The 20,287-nt window shown below is 41.2% G+C and overlaps 1 protein-coding gene across 3 annotated transcripts in view; it reads right to left on the bottom strand.

The window, feature by feature from the left end:
* Window positions 1–20,287, bottom strand: part of AGPAT4 (1-acylglycerol-3-phosphate O-acyltransferase 4) — an 84,111-nt gene that overhangs the window by 30,677 nt on the left and 33,147 nt on the right. For all 3 annotated transcript variants that reach the window (XM_048299672.1, XM_048299671.1, XM_048299670.1), the window contains one exon: window positions 6,734–6,903. In XM_048299672.1, coding sequence (XP_048155629.1) covers window positions 6,734–6,903 — 170 coding nt within the window. The remainder of the gene's footprint in view (window positions 1–6,733; window positions 6,904–20,287) is intronic.

The raw sequence follows: 20,287 nt of genomic DNA, 5'->3' as shown, positions 1-20,287 counted from the left end.
CATGTCACAAGTGCTATGTCTGTGAACGTCTTTTAAATATCTCCAGGGATGGTGGCTCAAGCACCTCCCTGAGCAGCCTGTTCCAATGCTTGATAAAACTTTTAGTGCAGAAATTTTTCCTAATATCCAATCTAAACCTCTGCTGGCGCAACTTGAGACCATTTCCTCTCATCCTATCACTATTACCTGGGAGAAAAGACCAACTCCCTCCTGGCTACACCCTCCTTTCAGGGAGTTGTAAAGAGCAATAACATACCCACTGTGCCCCCTTTACTCCAGGCTAAGCACCCTCAGCTCCCTCAGCCACTCCTCACAGGACTTGTGCTCCAGACCCTTCCCCAGCTCTGTTGCCCTTCTCTGGACACACTCCAGCACCTCAATGTCCTTCTTGTAGTGAGGGGTCCAGAGCTGGACACAGCACTCAGGGTGTGTCTGTCTGCCACGTACAGAGGGACAATCCCTGCTGTGGTCCTGCTGGCCACACTATTGCTGATACCGGCCAGGATGCCACTGGCATTCTTGGCCACCTGGGCACATGCTGGATCATGGTAAGTGGCTGTTGACAAGCACCTCCAGATCTTCTACCACCGGGCAGTTTTCCACCCACTCTGCCTGCAGCACTGCATGGGATTGTTGTGACCCAAGTGCAGGACCTGGCACTTGACCTTGTTGAACCTCATACAATTGGCCTTGGCCCACTGATCCAGCCTGTCCAGATCCCTCTGCAGAGCCTTCCTGCCCTCCAGCAGATCAACACTCCCACCAAGCTTAGTGTCATCTGCAAACTGACTGAAGGTGCCCTTGACCTCCTGATTCAGATCACTGATAAAGATATTAAGCAGGACTGGTCCCAAAACTGAATCCTGGGGAATACCACTTGTGATCTGTTGCCAAGTGGATTTAATTCCATTCACCACCACTCTCTTGGCCTGGTCATCCAGCCAGTTTTTTTACTCAGAAGAGTGCATGTGTCCACACCACAGCAGCTGGTCCAGTGGGACACCTTCGTCCAGCTGGCTCTTTCACCAGCTGTATCAAGAGGTTATCTTGCACACACACCAGGAACCTCCAAGACTGCTTCCTCTCCACTGTGTCGTATTTCCAACATACGTCTGGTAAGCTGTAGTCCCCCAAAAGAACAAGGGTTACTGATTGTGAGACTTCTCCCAGCTGCTTATAGAATACTCCTTCGGCCTCTTCATCATGGGATGGGTGGTCTGTAAGAGACTCCTACCAAGATACTTGCCTTGCTCGCTTACCCCCCATTCTTACCCATAAACACTTGACTTTTCATCACCACTGTCCAGATCTAGACAATCAAAACACTCCCTTACACACAGGGCTATCCCACAGGGCTTGCCTATTTCTTCTGAAGACCTCATAGTCATCCACTGCAGCATTCCAGTTGTGCAAGTCATCCCACTGTGTTTTTGTTACTGCAGGTACATCGTTTTCAAGCTGCACAATGGCTTCCAACTCCTGTTTATTACCTACACCATGTGCATTGGTGCAGATGCACTTCAGTTGGGCTCTTGATCCTGGCACCATTTTTTTGGGGAGAAGTCCCAATTTCTATGTGACCATTATCAGGCACTTCCATGGCTTCTAATGCATCAACAACCCTCCTGCTTTTGCTGCAGCTTTGACATCCTCCACCTCCATGGAGACATCAGACCAAAGAACCTCACTAGCACACCACCTCTCAAGCATTGGCATGCCACCCCCAGACTTATCTCTAGCAAGCCCGATTTTGTCCCTTTACCACTTCAAATCTAATTTAAAAATCTAATAATATATTAAAATGCACAAACAAACTAAAGAACACAAACTACTGTGCTCACACACCTATTAGTCCCATACAATAACATAAAAAAGCATCTTCTCACACCTACATCTAAGGTCACACTCAGCTTTTTCCAACAGCTTCAACATAAGCAACTCTTAAGCAAAATTAAGTTTCCTGACATATGGAACAGACAGTTAAGGTTAAAACCAGCAGGTTTAGCTTTAAAGTGCAGACAATTTTTGCCAATATTAATGTCTTCATCTCAGACAAATGGTTATTAAAATTACTAGAAAAGGTATTTTATTGCTGCTTCATCAGACCAAACAACAAAGCAGTGAATCAAGGCAGGGAGCATATTAACGTGCTTTTGGTGAGAATCCTGAATAACACCTCCCTCCTCAGAACTTGCCCACGTCCTGATTTTAAGTTCTGGTGTCTGGTGGGTCTTTTTTCAACAGGATGGTTAGCAACACACCTTGAAGAAACTAAATGCTACTAATGCATTTGAATGGGGACGAAGTGGCTAGTGACCCCACTAATAAGGTAAATCCTAGGACTGGAATGTCATAGACAGGAAAAGGGAAGGACACAGCAGAGAGCAGGGACCTGTCACCAAGACCACGCTTCTATTTACACAACACAGCAACACACAGACACCAGAGTCAGCATCCCATCCAGCCATTGCACCAGCACGGGGTGGAAAAACAGAGCATCCACAACACATACAACACATCCTCTGTGGCAGGAGGAGGCAGGATTCAGCCGTCCCCACAGACATCCATGCTGCCCATGGCAGCATGATGCTGACTTGACATCAAGGACCCCTACGCACCCTCCGTCCTGCATGCAACACTGAGGTCTGGCAGCACAAGGAGGCGGGTACGGGTGGTTGATCGGTGTCAAGGACCGGAAACAAAACAGCAAGAACCCTTCATAAAAACCCCACAAGTGGAATAGAGATGTAAGTGAATGATTGTTTGGGCTGAATGCAGGTTTTCCTGAAATCCCTCATGACTTTTAGTTTTTGTGAAGTTTGCTTCCTTCTATTTTCCAACAACAACTGACAAAATCATATAAGTTTTGGTGCTGCAGAATTACACATCTGTAACTCCAGCTGCACAGAATCCAACAACAGCTAGCAAGATTCTCAATAGCTACAGTAACTTGCAAGAGTAAAAGCGAGCATAGCATTGCTTCTTCATGGGATTTTCTCCTTCTCCACTACAAATGAACAGATCTCTGGCTCTTACTCAGTACTGTCAACCCTGTGCGTCCTTGTCTTTTCAATGGGTTCTCCAAAAAGTATCATACTAATGAAAAAAACCTAAAAGTAAAATAAATGTAAGAACTGTCATTCTTTTTCTTTCCTCTTATTCACACATACTTCTCAAATTCTTAGCACTTTGGTTCTTTTTGCTAAATTTTCTTCCACAGCCAGTAAAAACCCTTCATGAAAGCAGAGAACCTCATGCCAGACAAGTGCAAGATTTCAGTCCTTAGAACAACACTCAGGTTCACAAACCTAAAAACAGGCAAGAGACTCTGCCACTTCCACTCCATCTCCCAAAAACAGCAAAAAACCCCCCCCAAACCAACACTGATAAATTGAAACCACCCTGATAGAGCTTTATAAACCTGTAGAGATTATGGCAATTTGGCTTTAAGGAAAAAGTCAGTCCAGGAGACAAGAGATAAAAGAAGGAACAGACAAATGCACAGATTGAATGTTTCAACTAAGACCAGGAAGGGCAGTTTTCAAAAGGGAAAGACTTTTTTTAGGAACCAAAGGGACAAGATAGGTTTAAGGATGTTTAATACTGTTTTCAAATAAACAAAAGCAATGTCTGGATTTCAGCTGGAATAGAGTTAATTTTCTTTCCAGTAGCTGTGCTTTGGGTTTAGGATGAGAATAATGTCGGTAACACATGGATGTTTTAGTTGTTGCTAAGCAGTGTTTACACTACATCAAAGACTCTTTGGCTTCTCACCACCCTGCCAGAGAGTAGACTGGCGGACACTAGGAGCTGGGAAGAGACACAGCAGGACAGCTGACTGAAACTAGCCAAAGGGATATTCCATACCATATGATGTTATGCTCAGTATATAAACCACAGGGAAAGATGGCTGGGGGCTGCTGCTCAGGAACGGGACTGTGGTGAACAACTCCACTGTGGATCACTCGTTTTATATACTCTGATTCTTTTACCACCATCATCATTATCATTATTTTTGCCCCTTCCTTTTCTGTCCTATTAAACTCTATCACAACCCCCAAATTTTGCCCTTCCCCAATTCCTTCCCTATCCCTTGGGGGGCAGTGAGTAAGCAAGTGGCTGTGTGGTGTTTAGCTGCCTGGATGGTTAAACCATGACAACTAAGCAAAAAATTACAACATTTAATGGCTTCATTAAAGAAATGTTCAAGCTGTAAAATACTGAGAGTTTGAACACATGCTTGTGACACTCTTAAGAGCACTACTGTTGTCTGCCAGAGCTGCAGGGCACAGCTGAATGTCACAACAAAGGCATTCTGTCTGCCTGCTGCAGCCAAGCACAGCCAGTTCCAACTCCTTTGCCTCCAAGCTGTCTTCACCTTTTCCCTCTTCACCCTCCCCAGTCATCTATCCTTTCTTCATTGGATTAGTTAAGGCAGAAAAGAGAGAGGTTATCTAAAACATTGCAAAACAGGGCACACAAACATCCTAATAGATGCAGAAGACTACATGTGCAAGATTTCCTTTTCAGCTGCAGTAGACATGAGATCAGCTGAGTAAGGTGTTGGCCGATACCCAAAGTTTGCATAGAAAGTTCACGGAGTATACAATTAAACATCATTAAATATAAACACCCATTGGCTCACAAAGTCCCAGAGCTGCAACACACTGGAGGCTGCGACACCTTAGAAAGCTCTCTGTATACTTGGCTCATTCCTGTAACTCTTTTCCTAAACATCAGCCCTCAACATAACGGTTCTTACATTCCTAATTATGCTGCCACACCATGCCCCAAAACTTTGCACAGTGGAAACTCATGTAAGGCAGCACAAGTCAAACCAACCTACACTCCCCATCACTGCACAATCACCTACCCTTGCACTGACCCAAGACAAGTACCAGTATACCAATACAGACAATCCAATTAGGAAAATGACTGTTTGGCATTTTCCATTCCTTACGCTTTTTATAACATGGCTTAAGATGAACTTTGGCTGGTTGCCTCAAGAGGGAAATGCACTGCTTTGTTGAGTAAAGACATTTATGCAAATGAGAGCGTGTGGAAACAATTTCTTCCAGGAACAGTTTCTGGGAAGAAAAACCACAGTACATTACTCAGGAGTGAAATAGTTTTGTGTTGGTTTTTGGCTGGTTTGTTTGGTTGTTTTTTGTTGTTGTTGTTTTTGTTTTGTTGTTAGAAAATAAAAAAGCAAAAAAACAACCAACATATATCAGTTCCTAAAATAATCCTAAAATTAGCATAAATGCAAACTGAGTAGTAAATGCAAGCAGCCAAAAAAAGGAAAAAATATATTCAGTGCAGCACAGTAATTTCAACAGTTGTTTCTATGTTGTGGTTTCCTTACATGTAGGGAACAACATAAAAAACTAAAACAGAATCCTGATTAACTTGGAAAACCATAAAAAAAAATTGCACGTAGTGAGATTCAATTCAACCACACAGCAACAATGCAAAACAAGGTATTTTTGACCTTGTAGGCCCCTATCACTTTGTACAGAAACAATCATTCCATTTTCTACGTTGGTGTTTTCTGAAGAAGCACCTGGCCTTCAAAAACACAGCTTTATTCAGAGAACTGAGGCCATTTGGCTTACAAAATTAGACAGACTATACTACAGAGTCACTGTTTTTTGCACTTACATCTGCCTGCTAGGAACAGATTTCCCTACATCTCCTATGTTCCAGCCCATCCTCCAGCTCTGTGCCAAAGTCCTAGGTAATATGGTAGAAGTGTTACTCAGAAGCCAACAGCCATTTTGGTTACAAAAAGAGCCTGTAATGCTTAGGTTTACTTTCCTCCACTTTTAAGGCCCCTTTTTATGCTTTTGTTAAACAGACTGCCATTACTGTAATATGAAAGTGACTGGAGTGGTGCCTGAAAGTCCAGAAAATGCAGAGTCCAAAGGAAAGGCCACAAAAAAATCAGAGGTTTACACAATCCACGTCAGGACTTTTGACAGTGGCAGTATCAAAGCTAGAAGGATGCTGCAGGATGCTGCCAAAATGAGTCATTAGTTTTCTTTCTTATGAGAGAGGAACCCTTATTTAAATCCTTTATAGACAGAGAATATCTTCACCACCACAGAATGAAGTCAGGCTGATTTAGGCTGGGCCTTGAATTATCCCCATGATCTGACAGGGGAAACAAAAAAGCATCCCTGAAAACAAACGCAAATGAACTCCTAGCTTAATGTAGCAGTGTATTCAACAATGAATAACTCATTCCTCCCCCATCTCTTACTAGCTCTTAGCTGGTCACTGCTTTCACTTAAGATGGCTGCTCTTCCATTCTGAGAGAGGCAGGCTACATCATTCAAACTCTATCTGTGGATTTGTAGGATTACACTGGAAAAAGCGAACAAATTCTGTAATTTAGTGGGAAAGAATCACAGGATAGCTCATTTTTCTGCAGCACAATGAACTGCAATAGTTACTTAGTAAGCACACAGAGAGTAATAACTGTAATGATCTCCACAGGTTGAGAAAATATCTTCTTCATCAGCTTTAACTGCAATGTTTTTAAAATTTCTGTGGTTTCCCAAGCCATCCTGTCTCCACATACTTGTACTGCACTGCTTTAGGTTCACCTCTAATTCTGGACAGCAGCTGGGTGAAATTTGAGCACGGATCCATTAATTCAAAAACACAATTAACTTATTTTGGGCTTTTTTTCACATCCAAGGAGATTTATTTTAAATACTAAGTAACTCACCCCCAAGACCCCAAATCTCTCACAAAAGTTCCAACCACAGAGAAAGTCAATTTCAAAGTTGTGATTAAGGATTACGATGGCATTCTCCTTCCCGTACTTGTGGTAACTCTCTGGGTCAGTATAAAGGGTGCAATCGGTGCCTGACCACCATTCCAGCAACATCACCATCTCTGAAACAAAGAACAAGAAATACGTGAATGTACACAGTATATGCAAAACCACAAATTAGTAACATGTTGAAAACATCAGTCACCTCAATGGCAGGTGGCAAAGAAAGGGCTGTAATGAAGAACACGCAAGAGGGCTGTTTAAAACACAGCTAAGCTGTGTTTACAAGCTGGAAAGTGGTTTCTCAGCAGTATCCTAGTGACTATCATATGCCTTTCATTTCCTATTTGCTTATCCCATTATCAAGCACAGGCTTGTATTGTAGGCTTTGTATTTGTTTTGCTTGGAACTTTAAGTCTGACCACAAGACTTGTGAATCAAACCTTTATTTAGCGAAATCACTCTGGTCTGGGGCACAGGAAGTTGAGGTGAGTCAGTAAAGCCAAGAAGCTCAGAGAGCTCTATCTCCATGGAGAAGGAAAAAGAAAATCTAAAAGCAATGGCTCTCCTCAAGCAACCCATGTCTTGAGCTGGGGGTACCATGGGACTAAATGAAAGCTGCATGTCTAGCACTGAAAAGAGGATTTAAGGGACACATTTGCTTCCGGTCAAAGCTGTCATGGAAGTTCTGAACCAAAGCAAAGGTCTAATGCAAGGGGTTATTCTTTGTTAAGTGAAACGTATCTCCCTCTCAGAGCAGAGCTGTGCCACGTGAATGCCTCTGCTGGAAGGACGAGACATCCAAGATGCTCTCCTGGCTTAAAACAAGCCTGAAGGCACCAAAAATGCTCATTCACCTCAGGGAAGATCAAAACCAGGCCAGCCTTTGAAACACATTTGAATTCCTTTCCATTTTAGTCCCCTACTGGTCACAACTAGTGACAGAAAACAGAAACCAGCCAGGAACAAGTCCACATTTTCAGCCATCATGAGTAAAATTAACTGCCTGAAGCTCTTGGATGACATTCTGCTGTACACTGAAGAACAGGCATTAATGACATGAATGAATTCTATCTAACAGTATTACAGCCAGGCTAATAGACAATCTCTTTTGATTTGATTAAGATAACATTACCTTAATATGATAAAAGTATGTTTATGGTACAGATAAATGACTCACTTGTCAGTCCACCTGCTTATTTCTAATCAGGGAAGGTGACTACTACTGAAGCAGAAGTATGTATTACTCAGTGTAAGTATATATTATGCATCAAACAATAGCCTGAGATGTGGAGGGAGACCTGAACTGCCATATGCTAACCAGGGAATGGCAGATTTCACTGACTGCAAACTAATTTTCCAGTGAAAGCCAAAGATATCCACATCTCAGTGAGGCAGCTATGAAGACACAGAAGCATATACCTTGAAGACTTCCCCTACAAAGAGCTGCCTTGTGAAACACACTCAGTGTTACAACTTTCTAAGGGTGTAGCTTTCTATTAGATTTATATTGGAAATAAAAGCCCTTCGCTCCCCAAAACACAGCAAAATTGAGTAATAGCTGAGGGAAAACAACCCATCCCACAATGTAATTTGCAAACATTTATGGAATCCACAGTCATATCCTAGGGCGGAACACAATAAAGAAAATTAGTGACAGGATTAGATCTTTTGATTAACTAAGAATCCAACTAAGAGAAAAAAATGACTGTCACATGACTTTCCTTCTTTTTAACACCTACTGCCATTAAATCTATTCCCTAAAAACACACACACAAACAAACAAACAAAGGCAGAGATGATGATGGTAAGGCTCTCTTAACAGAAGAGCCAACTTTACCTGAGAAAAGTCATTCCACTTCAAGTGTGGATTTATTTTGTCTTTTCCTAAGGAATTTGAACAAAACTACTAATATATCATGAATCTCACTATACAGGTGTGCCACATGCATAGAGCTCTTCAGTTTTATATATTCAGTTTCAAATACATTCCAAAAAAGCATAGGCAAAATTATTTCTAGATGTACTTTGATTTTTCAGGCTTCACATAAGCAGGATTTTTGTTTGAATAAATACTGCAGAAACAGGTCCCCATCCCTCACCTCACATGCCATCTGTCACTGGTGTGCTCAGGCAGTTGCTGCAGAAACACAAAGCAGGCACTGAACACCGTTGTATTTAAGTACAGTAAATACCATCTGCCAGCCTCTAATTTCTTAACATGTTTATTTCCCTCGTCTTCCCTACTCTTTCTTTCACCTTCTTCCCAGCCTCCTTTCTCCTTGTGGATCTCGAGCAATGATAAGTAGTGTCAGTTTGTGCTACTCTTGCATTGTGTCACCAGCTTACTTCCACAGCCTTCCACGGAAATTTATTACCCAGCAACTCGCTGTGGTGGCTCAGCCACACAAGGTCACTCGTTCACACTCTCCTTCCCTCCTTCACAGGACACAGATGATCAGAGGAAGTCTCCTCCTTTGTACACCAGTCATACTGAACAAGCAGAAATCAGTTGCTTGGGGAAGAAAATATACTGGGAAGAAAAACATCCTGGGAAGAAAAAAAGATTCTTTTGCTCCCAACCAGGGCTGGTCTAAGATTTCTAAGGCTTCTCCACACCCCCTTTGATGAGGTTTTGGAGTTTCAACACCACAACTGAGCTGATAAATACATATTTAAGCACGTCATGAGGGTTCCTACCTTTCAAAGCAATTCCTCCAGTGACACTTTCAAACAATTAAGGCAAAGGAAAGAGAAAAACCAAAGGAACTTGAAATCTCCACTCCCTGCTTTGAAGGCAGAGTCCTTGCAGAGCATTTCAAGAAGAAGCTGATGGCAGAGAGAAATCATGACTTCAAAGACCTAATATGGGTACCCTGTGTACTTACGAATTTTGAGGTTTTTTTACCTTTCTGAAATAAAAAAACCCCCCTCATCCTGTTTCAAATAATATCCCTACCTCCTGCAAGAGTAGATCATTTTCTAGCCCTTCACTGCACAAATCTGAGTTGCTTCAATGCCTGCACTTCTAGAACAAGTAACTAGAAAAAAAAATCTCCAAGGCAGAGCTGAACTATAAGTCGTTATATGAAAAATAACATCTAAGGGAAGAAGAGAAACACACAGACTTTATTGAGACTTCGACCGCAAAGTTTTGCAAGAATGAGTCATTAAAACAGTTAACACTGTTTTTCTGTAGAAGGTGTTAGTAATTCCTTTAGCTAACTATTCTCGATAAGGACCAGATGACCTACTGTGGTTCCTTCCAACCTCATCCATTCTGTGATTACGTGATAAACCATGGAAACATTTGCTTACAAGACTAACTATTAATTACCTATTTTAAAGTGCCATTAAAAGCATAACTCTGTATTGACTCAAAACGTACAATAATGTGAAGATCTCAAGTACGTGCATAACTATTTAAGGAGCTACAGAACTGCTTCCCTCCATGACACTCTTCATTTCCTTTAATCTCTTCATTTTCTTTAATCTATCAAGGCAACACCAAGAAAAAAAACCTCAGAAAATTCTTATGGGAATACATGGTAAAAGCACAGCAAACTCTCCAAAACAAATAAAAGCAAGACAAGTGGGCAAGCTGTGACCACCATTTAAAAGAGCAGACAGGGTGAATGGCTGCATGATGAATGACTGCATTGCAAAGACGACTGGGGAAAGCATTTTAAAAAATGCAAAAATAAGGCTTAAGACAGACTGACAGACAGCACAGCCTAGAGTCCATGCCTGTCTGTAAGAGAATGACTTGCAATAACTTACTACCTTTCCAGATTTTCAGACTACACCTATTAGGTGCACTTTCCAAGCATTTTTCATAGAATGAAGTCTACAGGTAACTAAGAAAAGCAAGTCTGTATCTTCCCCTAGACTACTCAAAAGCCCTTTGTGTATCATAGACAGGGTTAAACCCCTGAATGACACCTACTACATTAACTGCAGAACTGCCTGAGAGGTTTTCAAAATACTTCCAAGTATTCCTTACACAGGCTATTCTAGTGTTGCACTCCGCTGTCTAACCTCACTAGGCATTTATTTCTGGTCTCTACTTCCTTCTTCTCTGCAGGAGCTGCAAGTCATTATGAGGGAAACTTGAAGGCAGGAATTCTGCTTGCATTGAGTAGTACATGAAACTGGAGCTCAGAGATGGAATACTGCTACATGTCTACAGGAAAAATTTTCAAAGTAACTTATTTTTATAAAAAAACACCTTTCCTGTGAGGGGGAACCAAAACTAGTTCTTGGGGGGAAAAAAACCCTGCAGCTGGAAAGTCAAGCAATGCCTCTCCCCCTTCCCCAAGATCAGTGGGAGGTCATTCAGGGAGCCCAGACAGACAAGGCATCAGATTTCCAGCTTCAGATTCTCTTCCATGCAGGTGTTGCACCAACAAGCTATAATGGAGTAATTTGGTTCACTCCCAGACAAACGTCCTGGTCTTCAACCTGTAGGAAAATTCTTAGGATGACTGGTTTTCTGTAATTCTGTGGTTTTCTGTGATTTTGTAGGCTTAAACAGAACACCAAAATCCAGCCCCCTCTTTCCTTAGCACCACCACCACGCCCCATTCCCTACCCCCACCATTTACCGCAGCTGGTGGCAAAACCACTGGTATCTTTGGACTTGTTTTCCCCTCCCTTGAAGCTGTCTTGCAGCAAAAGTGCTGGCTGAAGGCAGGGAGGGGTTATGAGGAATCAAATTTAAAAAGAAAAACAAACAAGCAAAACCCTTCTCTCTTGCCTTCAGGTCTGGTTTTGCAGATTTTTGCCCCATTCTCCATGGAAGATCCTATAAGCAACTCCTTTGAATAACACTTCAACTAATTACATGGCTGTGCTTTTAAGAGAGGAAGGAAGAAATGGTGACTTTTAATTCCTCACTCATCACAGTAAGTTACTGGATGTGCTTGCAAGGACAAAGATAAGCACAGCACAGTCCCTTCATATATTCAGGTTCCAAGTCACGTTCATTTCAGCATTTGCTTGCAGGAAATTATTTTAATGTACTTTTCTTCAACAATCATACATTCCAACACAGGCAATGTGCTGCATTTGCCACAAATGACTGAGGACAATATAGCATATGCTTATCAAAGTAGTCCAACAAACAGTGAAAGAAACATGCTGCTTGGCAAGTTCCTACGACACCAACATTTGTTTTGTAGGGGTGTGAAATCAGGCAGTTGTACCTCTTCCGGATGTGGTTTCTTGTTGTCAGAAACACCACTGGCTTTTTCTACTCTGTGCAGAAGCAGCAGCACAGAAGAACTGCTTAGCAAAGAACAAATGGTTACAGTTCATTCACTGCAAGTCACTGTGCAAAAGGAACACCAGTCTCCTTCCAGTGCTTTCTTTTTAGCAGTTTCCTATACACATGCACACACCCCCCCCCAAAATTATTTTTTAATTTATGCATCCTTGGCCTACTTGTAGGTTTTATTATTTTAAGCCTGCATATCTTTAAAAAATACTGTTCCTTCCAAGCTATTTGAATAAACCATTCACTGTTACAAATGGTACATTATGATCAGTAGGTTTATTATGGAGACCTCAACATTCACTTCTTCATGGGAATTAGTTATCAGTAGAAGGGAGATGACAGCCTGAAAGGAAGGCTAAAGCTACCAACCCCAGCTAGCGGGCGATCCTGAGAAGCTTGTGGGAAGAAGCGACTGACCCTCTTAAGGTAGAAAGTTAACTGAGAAGAAGAAACACGTATCTGTCCTGAGCACACATATATGTTTTCCATGTTGGTGGATTCATATGAGCAACTTCTGCTTCCTCTCAGAAACAGCCTAATCTCTAAATACTCTAAAACCAGTCAGACAATAGCTGGAAAGGATTATTATGAAGCTATTGTTTATGTCACCTCCACGATGCCTGTGTACCTATCTGATAGTATTCCAGAGACAATTCTGTCACTGTCTGTTCTGTATCCCTACTCTCCCTAAATACATACGTACCAACTCTCTTTCCTCTGACAGGCTAAATGGGTAAATAGATAAATTAACCTTCAATTTAATCTGAATTTTATCTGAATATTGCAATTTCTCTTTTAAACTTGAGGGTAGCTTTCTGCATGCAATTCCTTTCCAGTTTTTCAGGTATGTCACAACTGGTCTAATAAAAACAATACTTTTGACTACAAATCCTTTACATTATCCATTTTCCTTAACCCTTTCCCAACTGTGCTTAGCCAGACAACATCATCCTAAATAGTAAAGACCAGACATGCTGCAGCCTCTGGTTAACCGTGAGGACAGTGCCTGTCACAGTACTTCATGATGTCTAACAAACAGCACTTCTCACAATTCCCACCACACCCACAGCCCGTGGAGGAGCCACACAATGGAGGAGGTGGATGCCTGCCTGAGAGGAAGTTGTGACTCCATGGGAGACCTGTGGAGAGAGGGACTGTCCCTGAATGACTGCACCCCATGGAAGAGTAACCCATGCTGCAGCAGTTTTGGGAGGACTGTCTGCCTGTGGGATGGACTCACATCAGAGAAGTTCACGGAGAACTGTCTCCTGTGGGAGGGACCCCACGGTGCAGCAGGGGAATGACTCCTCTCCCTGATCAGCAGGAGAAACCACGGGTGATAAACTGACCATAACCCCCATTCCCTGTCTCCTTGTGCCACTGGGGTAGGAGGTAGATCTGGGAAGGAGGAAGGGCTGGGACAAAGGGTTTTTAAGGGCTTATTTTACTTCTCATTATCCTGCTCTGATTTTGTTAGTAATAAATTCACGTCATATCTCTAAGTTGAGCCTGTTTTGCCTGTGATGGTATTTAATGAGTGATCTCTCTCTCAGTTCTTATCTCAACCCATGAACACTTCGTTGAATTTTCCCTCCTCTGTCCAGCTGCAGAGGGAAGTGAGTGAGAGGCTTTGGAGGGTGCTTGGCACCTGGACAGTGTTACCCCATGACACAAGCACATCAACAATATGTTCTGCTGAGGGGGCTTGTTAGGATGCAGAAGGAACTCTGGAGAGTTATACTCTGAGTTATACTCTGGAGAGTTATACTTCAAGTGGTTATGTCACAACTGCTGTGTGGGGTCTGCACTATGAAGCGGATTTTCTGAATAAGAAATGTACGTAAGTCATATAATGAAGATTTTTGCTCTGTCCTTAGTAGAAGGAAACATCTTATCTCAGTGAGCAGTAGCTGGTGTCAGATTTCCATGAATATTAGATTATATTTTTTATTAAATTATTCAGTATTTGAGGTACAAATGATGAAGCCTAGTACATTCATCTGTACAAGCACAGACAGGCAGAAGAGATGAGTGCTGAGAGAAGAAACTTGGAAAGAGTAGGTGAGAAAACTTAAAATAAGGTGTTAAGTGCTCTGCAGTGACCAGTAATGCAGCATTTGATAGCCCTTATCTGATTAGTTTGGGCTTGCACAGCAACCACTTTCTAAAGAGAGAATCAAACAACTTTCATATTCTGGCACACAGACTCACCTTGGACAAAGCAAAACACCACCATCACACATCCCTCTCCTGTCATGACTTCAAGTATGGCCTCACATCATGCCTTACCCCCAGGGTAACTTCTGTGTCCCACTGATGAAGCTGTTGAAGCAATGAAGCTTAAATGAACAGTACATATGATGTACTCCAGTTCTCATTTGTATGGTTAGGGTGGAATATTGCTGTCTAAATCCCAAATCAGAAGCTTAAATGAAGGCAGGGTGACCTACATTAAGCTTAAGTAAGTGCCATCTTAAAATAATAGAATCAAAAAATCAAATCTAGTAATTACAGAGTGGTTATAAATCTGGTCTCATAAAACACCAAATAAATGAACAAGTCCTTGCCATTAGGTATTCAAATTTCTACAGTTTCTTTTCAAATATTTTGCTGATACCAGAAAGGCCAGGAAAAAAAAGGGACTTCAAATCTAATACTTCCAGGCAATGTTCACGTAGTACAATAAAAGAAATTCCTATTAATAAACTTTGTGGATGATATAAAGTCAGAACAGAGCTTAAGAATTAGATGACCTTGAAAAGTAAGGTAACATAAATGGAATTAATTTTGATGGGACACATCATTGCATCATATCTTGCAGAACTAATAAAAATAGAGCCTCATAATTTGGAAATGACAGAGAAGAGAATTATCTGGGAACATTATTTTGCCACTGAACATTGCTGCTCCATTCATATTATAAAGTCCTAAGAAGGAAAAAGATGGCATTAGGATGTTTGTTCCTGGAGAGAAGGAATCACGCATTGCACTGAGAGAATCTCTGGGGCAGCACACCAGTACCAGACATCCATGCTCAGGAAGGAAACACTGAAACAAAGCAGATGCAGACCAGGGCTATCAGGACAACCCAAAAGGAGGAAAGTTTGGCTCACTGGAGCTTTCAAACAAATGCTAGAAGAGGACTGGGTGGGCTCCCCACGAATATGGCTTATGGATGAGGAAAGTTAACAGTACGGAAGAATAACAATTTAAGCTAAATACCACTAGCACAAGAACATCCATGTCTAAAATGACTGAAAATACAGGCATCCAGTATTCTGAAGATTCTTCTGATTACTTTGTCAGACAAAAATGCTTAGCAGCTCTGTAAATTGAGTAAGAATCATCTTAAGAAGACTGCATTATATCACTGCTAGAAAGTCAATGATTCAGGAACTCCATTCTAGTCCTATTTTCTGTAATTAGGAAAAAAAGTGAGATTTTCCAAACAGACTGCCTTACAGACCTCTCTCCTCTCTTCCATCACTGCTTGAGATACACACTGCAGCCTGAGAAACACTTTGCTACCACAGGCTGCAATGACTATTCACTGGACCAGGGGGAAGGCAGTATCTTGCAGCAATGAGCAAAGGCTCCTGTTTAAGCAGGGTAGCACCAGACAGAAACCTTTCCCAAAGGAGTTCTCTGTTGAAAATCACCTTCCAGGAGGCCAGGACCTCAAAATTCAAGTATCCAAATAAGTAAACATGAACCAGTTAATAGATGTCAGTCTTGTATTTATTCAATCACAGTTGACTTCTCTGACATGAGTCATTAGCATGTCCTTAATCATAGGGCAACCAGCATTGTCCATACTCAAGTCTCATGCTTTCATGCACAACGGAAGTACACACACTCATGAGACTGGTTTTATTTTGCCATATGCATTAGGGAAGTTATTTGACTCAAGTGAATCATGTTTAATCCACGTATTTAGTAAGAAGACCCGGTCTCACATAATTTTTCTCCTTCTTGCATGTGATCTTGCAATAGCCTTAACTTCTATATACAGCAAGTTTATCCTCCATAGTTTCAAATCAAAAATCAAAAATTTCGGCTTTAGAAAGAACGCATTTCAGAACAAGAGAGAAAATCCCATTATTCTTGCTGCTCTAAATCCATGCCATCAACATGTTTAACCTGCATTTTCAGCTACTGACAAGAAGAGACACTATTTTATCTCTGAGAAAACTGACTGATGATACAAAAAACTATGAGTTGCCAAAGAAAGCAATCTCCAGCATGAATTGGAAGAAAAGTGAATCAGGAAACTGAACAAAATGTAAATTACATCCTAAAAAAATCTACAATGTTTTTAAATAAAGCCTCTAGTTATCAAGAATTACATTTCACAGAGGTGCAAATACATAAAAAGAAGGAACTATGGTGTCTGCAGAATGGCAGAACAAGAAAACCAGGGCTAATGGCTTCTAAGGTTTCTGTACTTTTCCAGTAATATTTAAATTTGGCTTTTGATTTCAGGTAACTGGTAAGCTCAGGAGAAATATCTACATATTTCTGGATATAATATGCTACAAACGATTCATTTTTTAGACTCAAGTCAAGTCATCTAACTTCTACTCAGTCTTCTTATGCACAAGATATTCTATCTGAATTTCAGTAATGGAAGAAAAAACAGACCAAGTACCTGTATCGTATCATCAGAGTTAATGGTGAATAACCACAGAACCTCTATCACTGAGAACACTGTTCAGAACAAAACCATTACTCATTTTTCACTTGCATTCTATGAATTCCCTCTTTCTGCCTGTAATCTTACAGCATCTCATCACGTGAGGTCTTGAGAGACAAGAGCTATGCCCCAGTGCTTATTTTAGCTTCTTAATCCCTATCAGTGACTTTCACAAAATGTTCTTTAGAGGGACAATAAGGTCAGAAACTACAAATCAAACAAATGGCTTTCATGAATTAAAAATAAACTACTACAGATCAGATATACCTATCAAGTATTAAGCTGTGATTTTTGTCCTGGGTGCAGTCTGTAACCCTTCAAGATGATGTTATCCAAATACATAAATATACAAAAATCCCCCCTTTTTCTCACTGAAGAATGTAATACGCATCAGAAAGTGCACATTCTATTAAGACAGACATATACCCAAAGTATACAACAATATTACACCACACATAAGGACACTAGTGCCTCTCAATTCACATTTAGTTTGATTGTGCTTGCATTTCTCTTTCCTCAAAGCTTTTAGAAAACTAATCCACTGCTGGAACACTGCAACCTGCTCAGACAGCCTGCAGATCATGTGCTCCAGCAGGTGAGGATGCAAATGGACCGTTTGCTTGTCTAACCTCTCACTGCTCAAACTGAAAGGGTATCCACAAAAAAAGCATTACTGTCTTCCTGGTATGTAGTCCCAGTGGCTCAGTCCAACATGGCAAAAATTCTGCACAAAGAGGTAATAAGCTTTTTATTTTTTCCTATCAGTTGCAAGCAACAGTGTTGTACTCTTAGAACTATTTGTGTTGAATGATCTTCCTAGAAAACAGAGGTTTAGCTTACACGGTACATGGAAACCTTGCGTCATCAACAGGCTCCAAGTTTACCCTCGTCTATTCATTTTCCAGAAAGACAACTTCTGGAAGTTACAAAATGCAGGCTGTGCTTCTCTGGTAACCCAAGACATTCTCCTATTCAGTGCTTTGCAAATGATGAAGAGTAGCAGCCAAACACACCATTTCAAGTCGGTACAGGAGAAACAGTTATTGCTTCTTTTAAAAGGCACAATCTGACTTGTCACAGCAGTAGTAAAATAAAGGCCTGTCATACAAACAAGTCACGCACGTGTCAGGAGTAGAGAAGTATCACAAAATCATATGCATATGCACTACTGGTATTTCTGTCAACTTTATCACAAGTATTTCTGGCACCACAGAAAACAAAAAAGGAAACTTTTCAAGATTTAACAAGGGCATACAATATTACATAAAGTATACCAGGTACCAAAATATATATCCCATGATAAAACTGATCAAAACTGTAGAGAGATCCCAGAAAAAAAAGGCAGCCTATTGCAAGTCATTTCCTTGAATTTAGCTTTATTCCTTTCTGAATTACCTTTACCACCTTTGTTGCCTCAACTTTCTCAGAATGAAAGACACACAGGATCCATGTGACTCACCAATCTGGATGCAGCATTTATCAGCTTGCAAACCAATGGAGGCTTCCCACCTTCCAGGCCATAGACACTACTGATTTACTATGGATCAAAATACTCTGCTTTAACTCATGCAGGCTGACACTTCCTCTTTGCTAAGGAAGACCTACAGCTTTTTAGAAACAACTCTTCTTGATGGCCATCCAGACTTCTCACAGGATTTCACACACGCAAAATTAAGAGAAGCACAGTAACAGCATCAGTTCTGGTTGCTCTATCAGACCTATCAAGGGCAGACTGTACCTGTTAAGCTGCCAGCTAGCACTGTGCCAGAGGTCTTTGTGGTTCTGTGCAGGCCGTTTGGATCTCCTCTAAAGTCTTGCCTAAAAAGCTGGAAAGCAGAAAGTCAGTGCAAATAAACACTATTTAGCGTTTGAGTTTACTGAACTGTATTTGAAAGGCTTAGACAATAACCTCCTCTGGTATCAATACTGCTGATTCAGTGTCTTTGCAACATCTTGCATCACAGTTGAACTAAGAAAAAGGGACAAGAAGAGCCTTGATGTCCTGTCTAATTAGGGGCTTGTTATTTGAAAATGGTGTAATTTTTACCAGTTCAAATCTTTCTCCAAGTGGAATTGCCATGTAACCCAATAGCAGTGGAAGAAACATCAGCTTGTTCAGCTGAAGGACAGAAATCACTCATGTTCTAGGTTGCTGTGAGCATCATTCCTTCCAACTTTTTTCTGACTGCTAAAGGTGTGACTGAGAAGCTTGTGAGACAAGCTTCTAGCTTCAGCTAGGTGTCACGTAAAGGTTTTTCCAACAGCCTGCCTCTGTAGGAAAAAGCTTGCATGGAGGCTTCCACAAGGAGAAACTCAACTCACAGTCTTCCAAATCTAGATGTTGCAGCATATCAGATCATTCCTTGACATAGTAAAGCAGTGCGCAAGCAAGCAGGTCTCAAGGTTCAACACGGAAGACTTTGATTTATGAACTTTATGCAAGAGATATATACTCCTGAAGAGCAGAGCTTCTACTGAGGGTGCAGCCCCAGTTCTGAAGAGCAAATTTCTCTCTGCTCTTAGCTAAGAAAAAATAGCTGAACAGTAAAGAAAAAATAAATCTAAAACAAGATTCAAAATGCTGTTCTAAAATACACTTCATTTTTGCAAATCAGAGCTGGCCATTTATCAAAAAACTCACACAACAAGGAATGTGGACAGGAAGGAAGGTTTCACCGGCCATCTACCATCCCTTGGAGGAGGGGACAGAGGGAGCCCTAGGCTGGCCAGAGCCCACTGCTCCCCTGCTAGATGTAGAGAGCTAAGGCAGGGTATGAAGTGTACAGAATCGGCCTTCAGGCAAGCATGCAAGGCAGTGCTCTTTTACAGAGCACAGGGCACACACAGGCTGCTGAAAAAGGAGCTCACTGATAATTGCTCAAAGGCATGCACTGCACAGAGGCAGCCTGTGACTAGAATGATATGCTAAAAGGAACACTTCATAAGTGTGTCATTTTGAAAATTGAAGTACAAACAAAGCTTTCACTTTGAAGTGGTAACAAATCACCTCCTCCCAACACTTACTAATTTGTCAGCATAACTTCAAGATAAAAATTACAGATTAGGAAAGAGGCCAGTATGTTATGCTTTTAAAAACCAAACCAAAGACTGATGGTGCACAGATTTTTTTCCCTTCACTTTTCTTATTTCCCTCAAACATACACTGACATTTACTTAAGTTGGCCAGATCGTCAACTGGCATAAAAATAATCTTTTTCTCCTGTCTAATTACTGTTAACACCATGCTGAGTTACACAAAATAAGGATTAGACTCATCACACCTACTACAAAGCTAAAAGCTTTATCTGTGCTTTGATCTTCTTGGCAATTTCACCTCAATAGCTGCTTAGTAACATAAAATTAAAACCTGCATTTACATGTGCATAAAGTGACTAATGTACTAAGTGAAAATATGTTGCTTTATTAAAACATTATGGTTGTGATTTTGAAGGCTGACATCACACAATGATAGTTCTGGTGCTTGCTGTGTCTCGGCTCCTTGACCAAGATCCATTTGATTTTTTTACAGGATTAAGAC

This window comes from Corvus hawaiiensis, chromosome 3 (assembly GCF_020740725.1).
Source record: "Corvus hawaiiensis isolate bCorHaw1 chromosome 3, bCorHaw1.pri.cur, whole genome shotgun sequence".
Classification (NCBI taxonomy): domain Eukaryota; kingdom Metazoa; phylum Chordata; class Aves; order Passeriformes; family Corvidae; genus Corvus; species Corvus hawaiiensis.
Note: the sequence above shows the minus strand (reverse complement) of the source record. Positions and strands in the feature narration are given on the sequence as shown.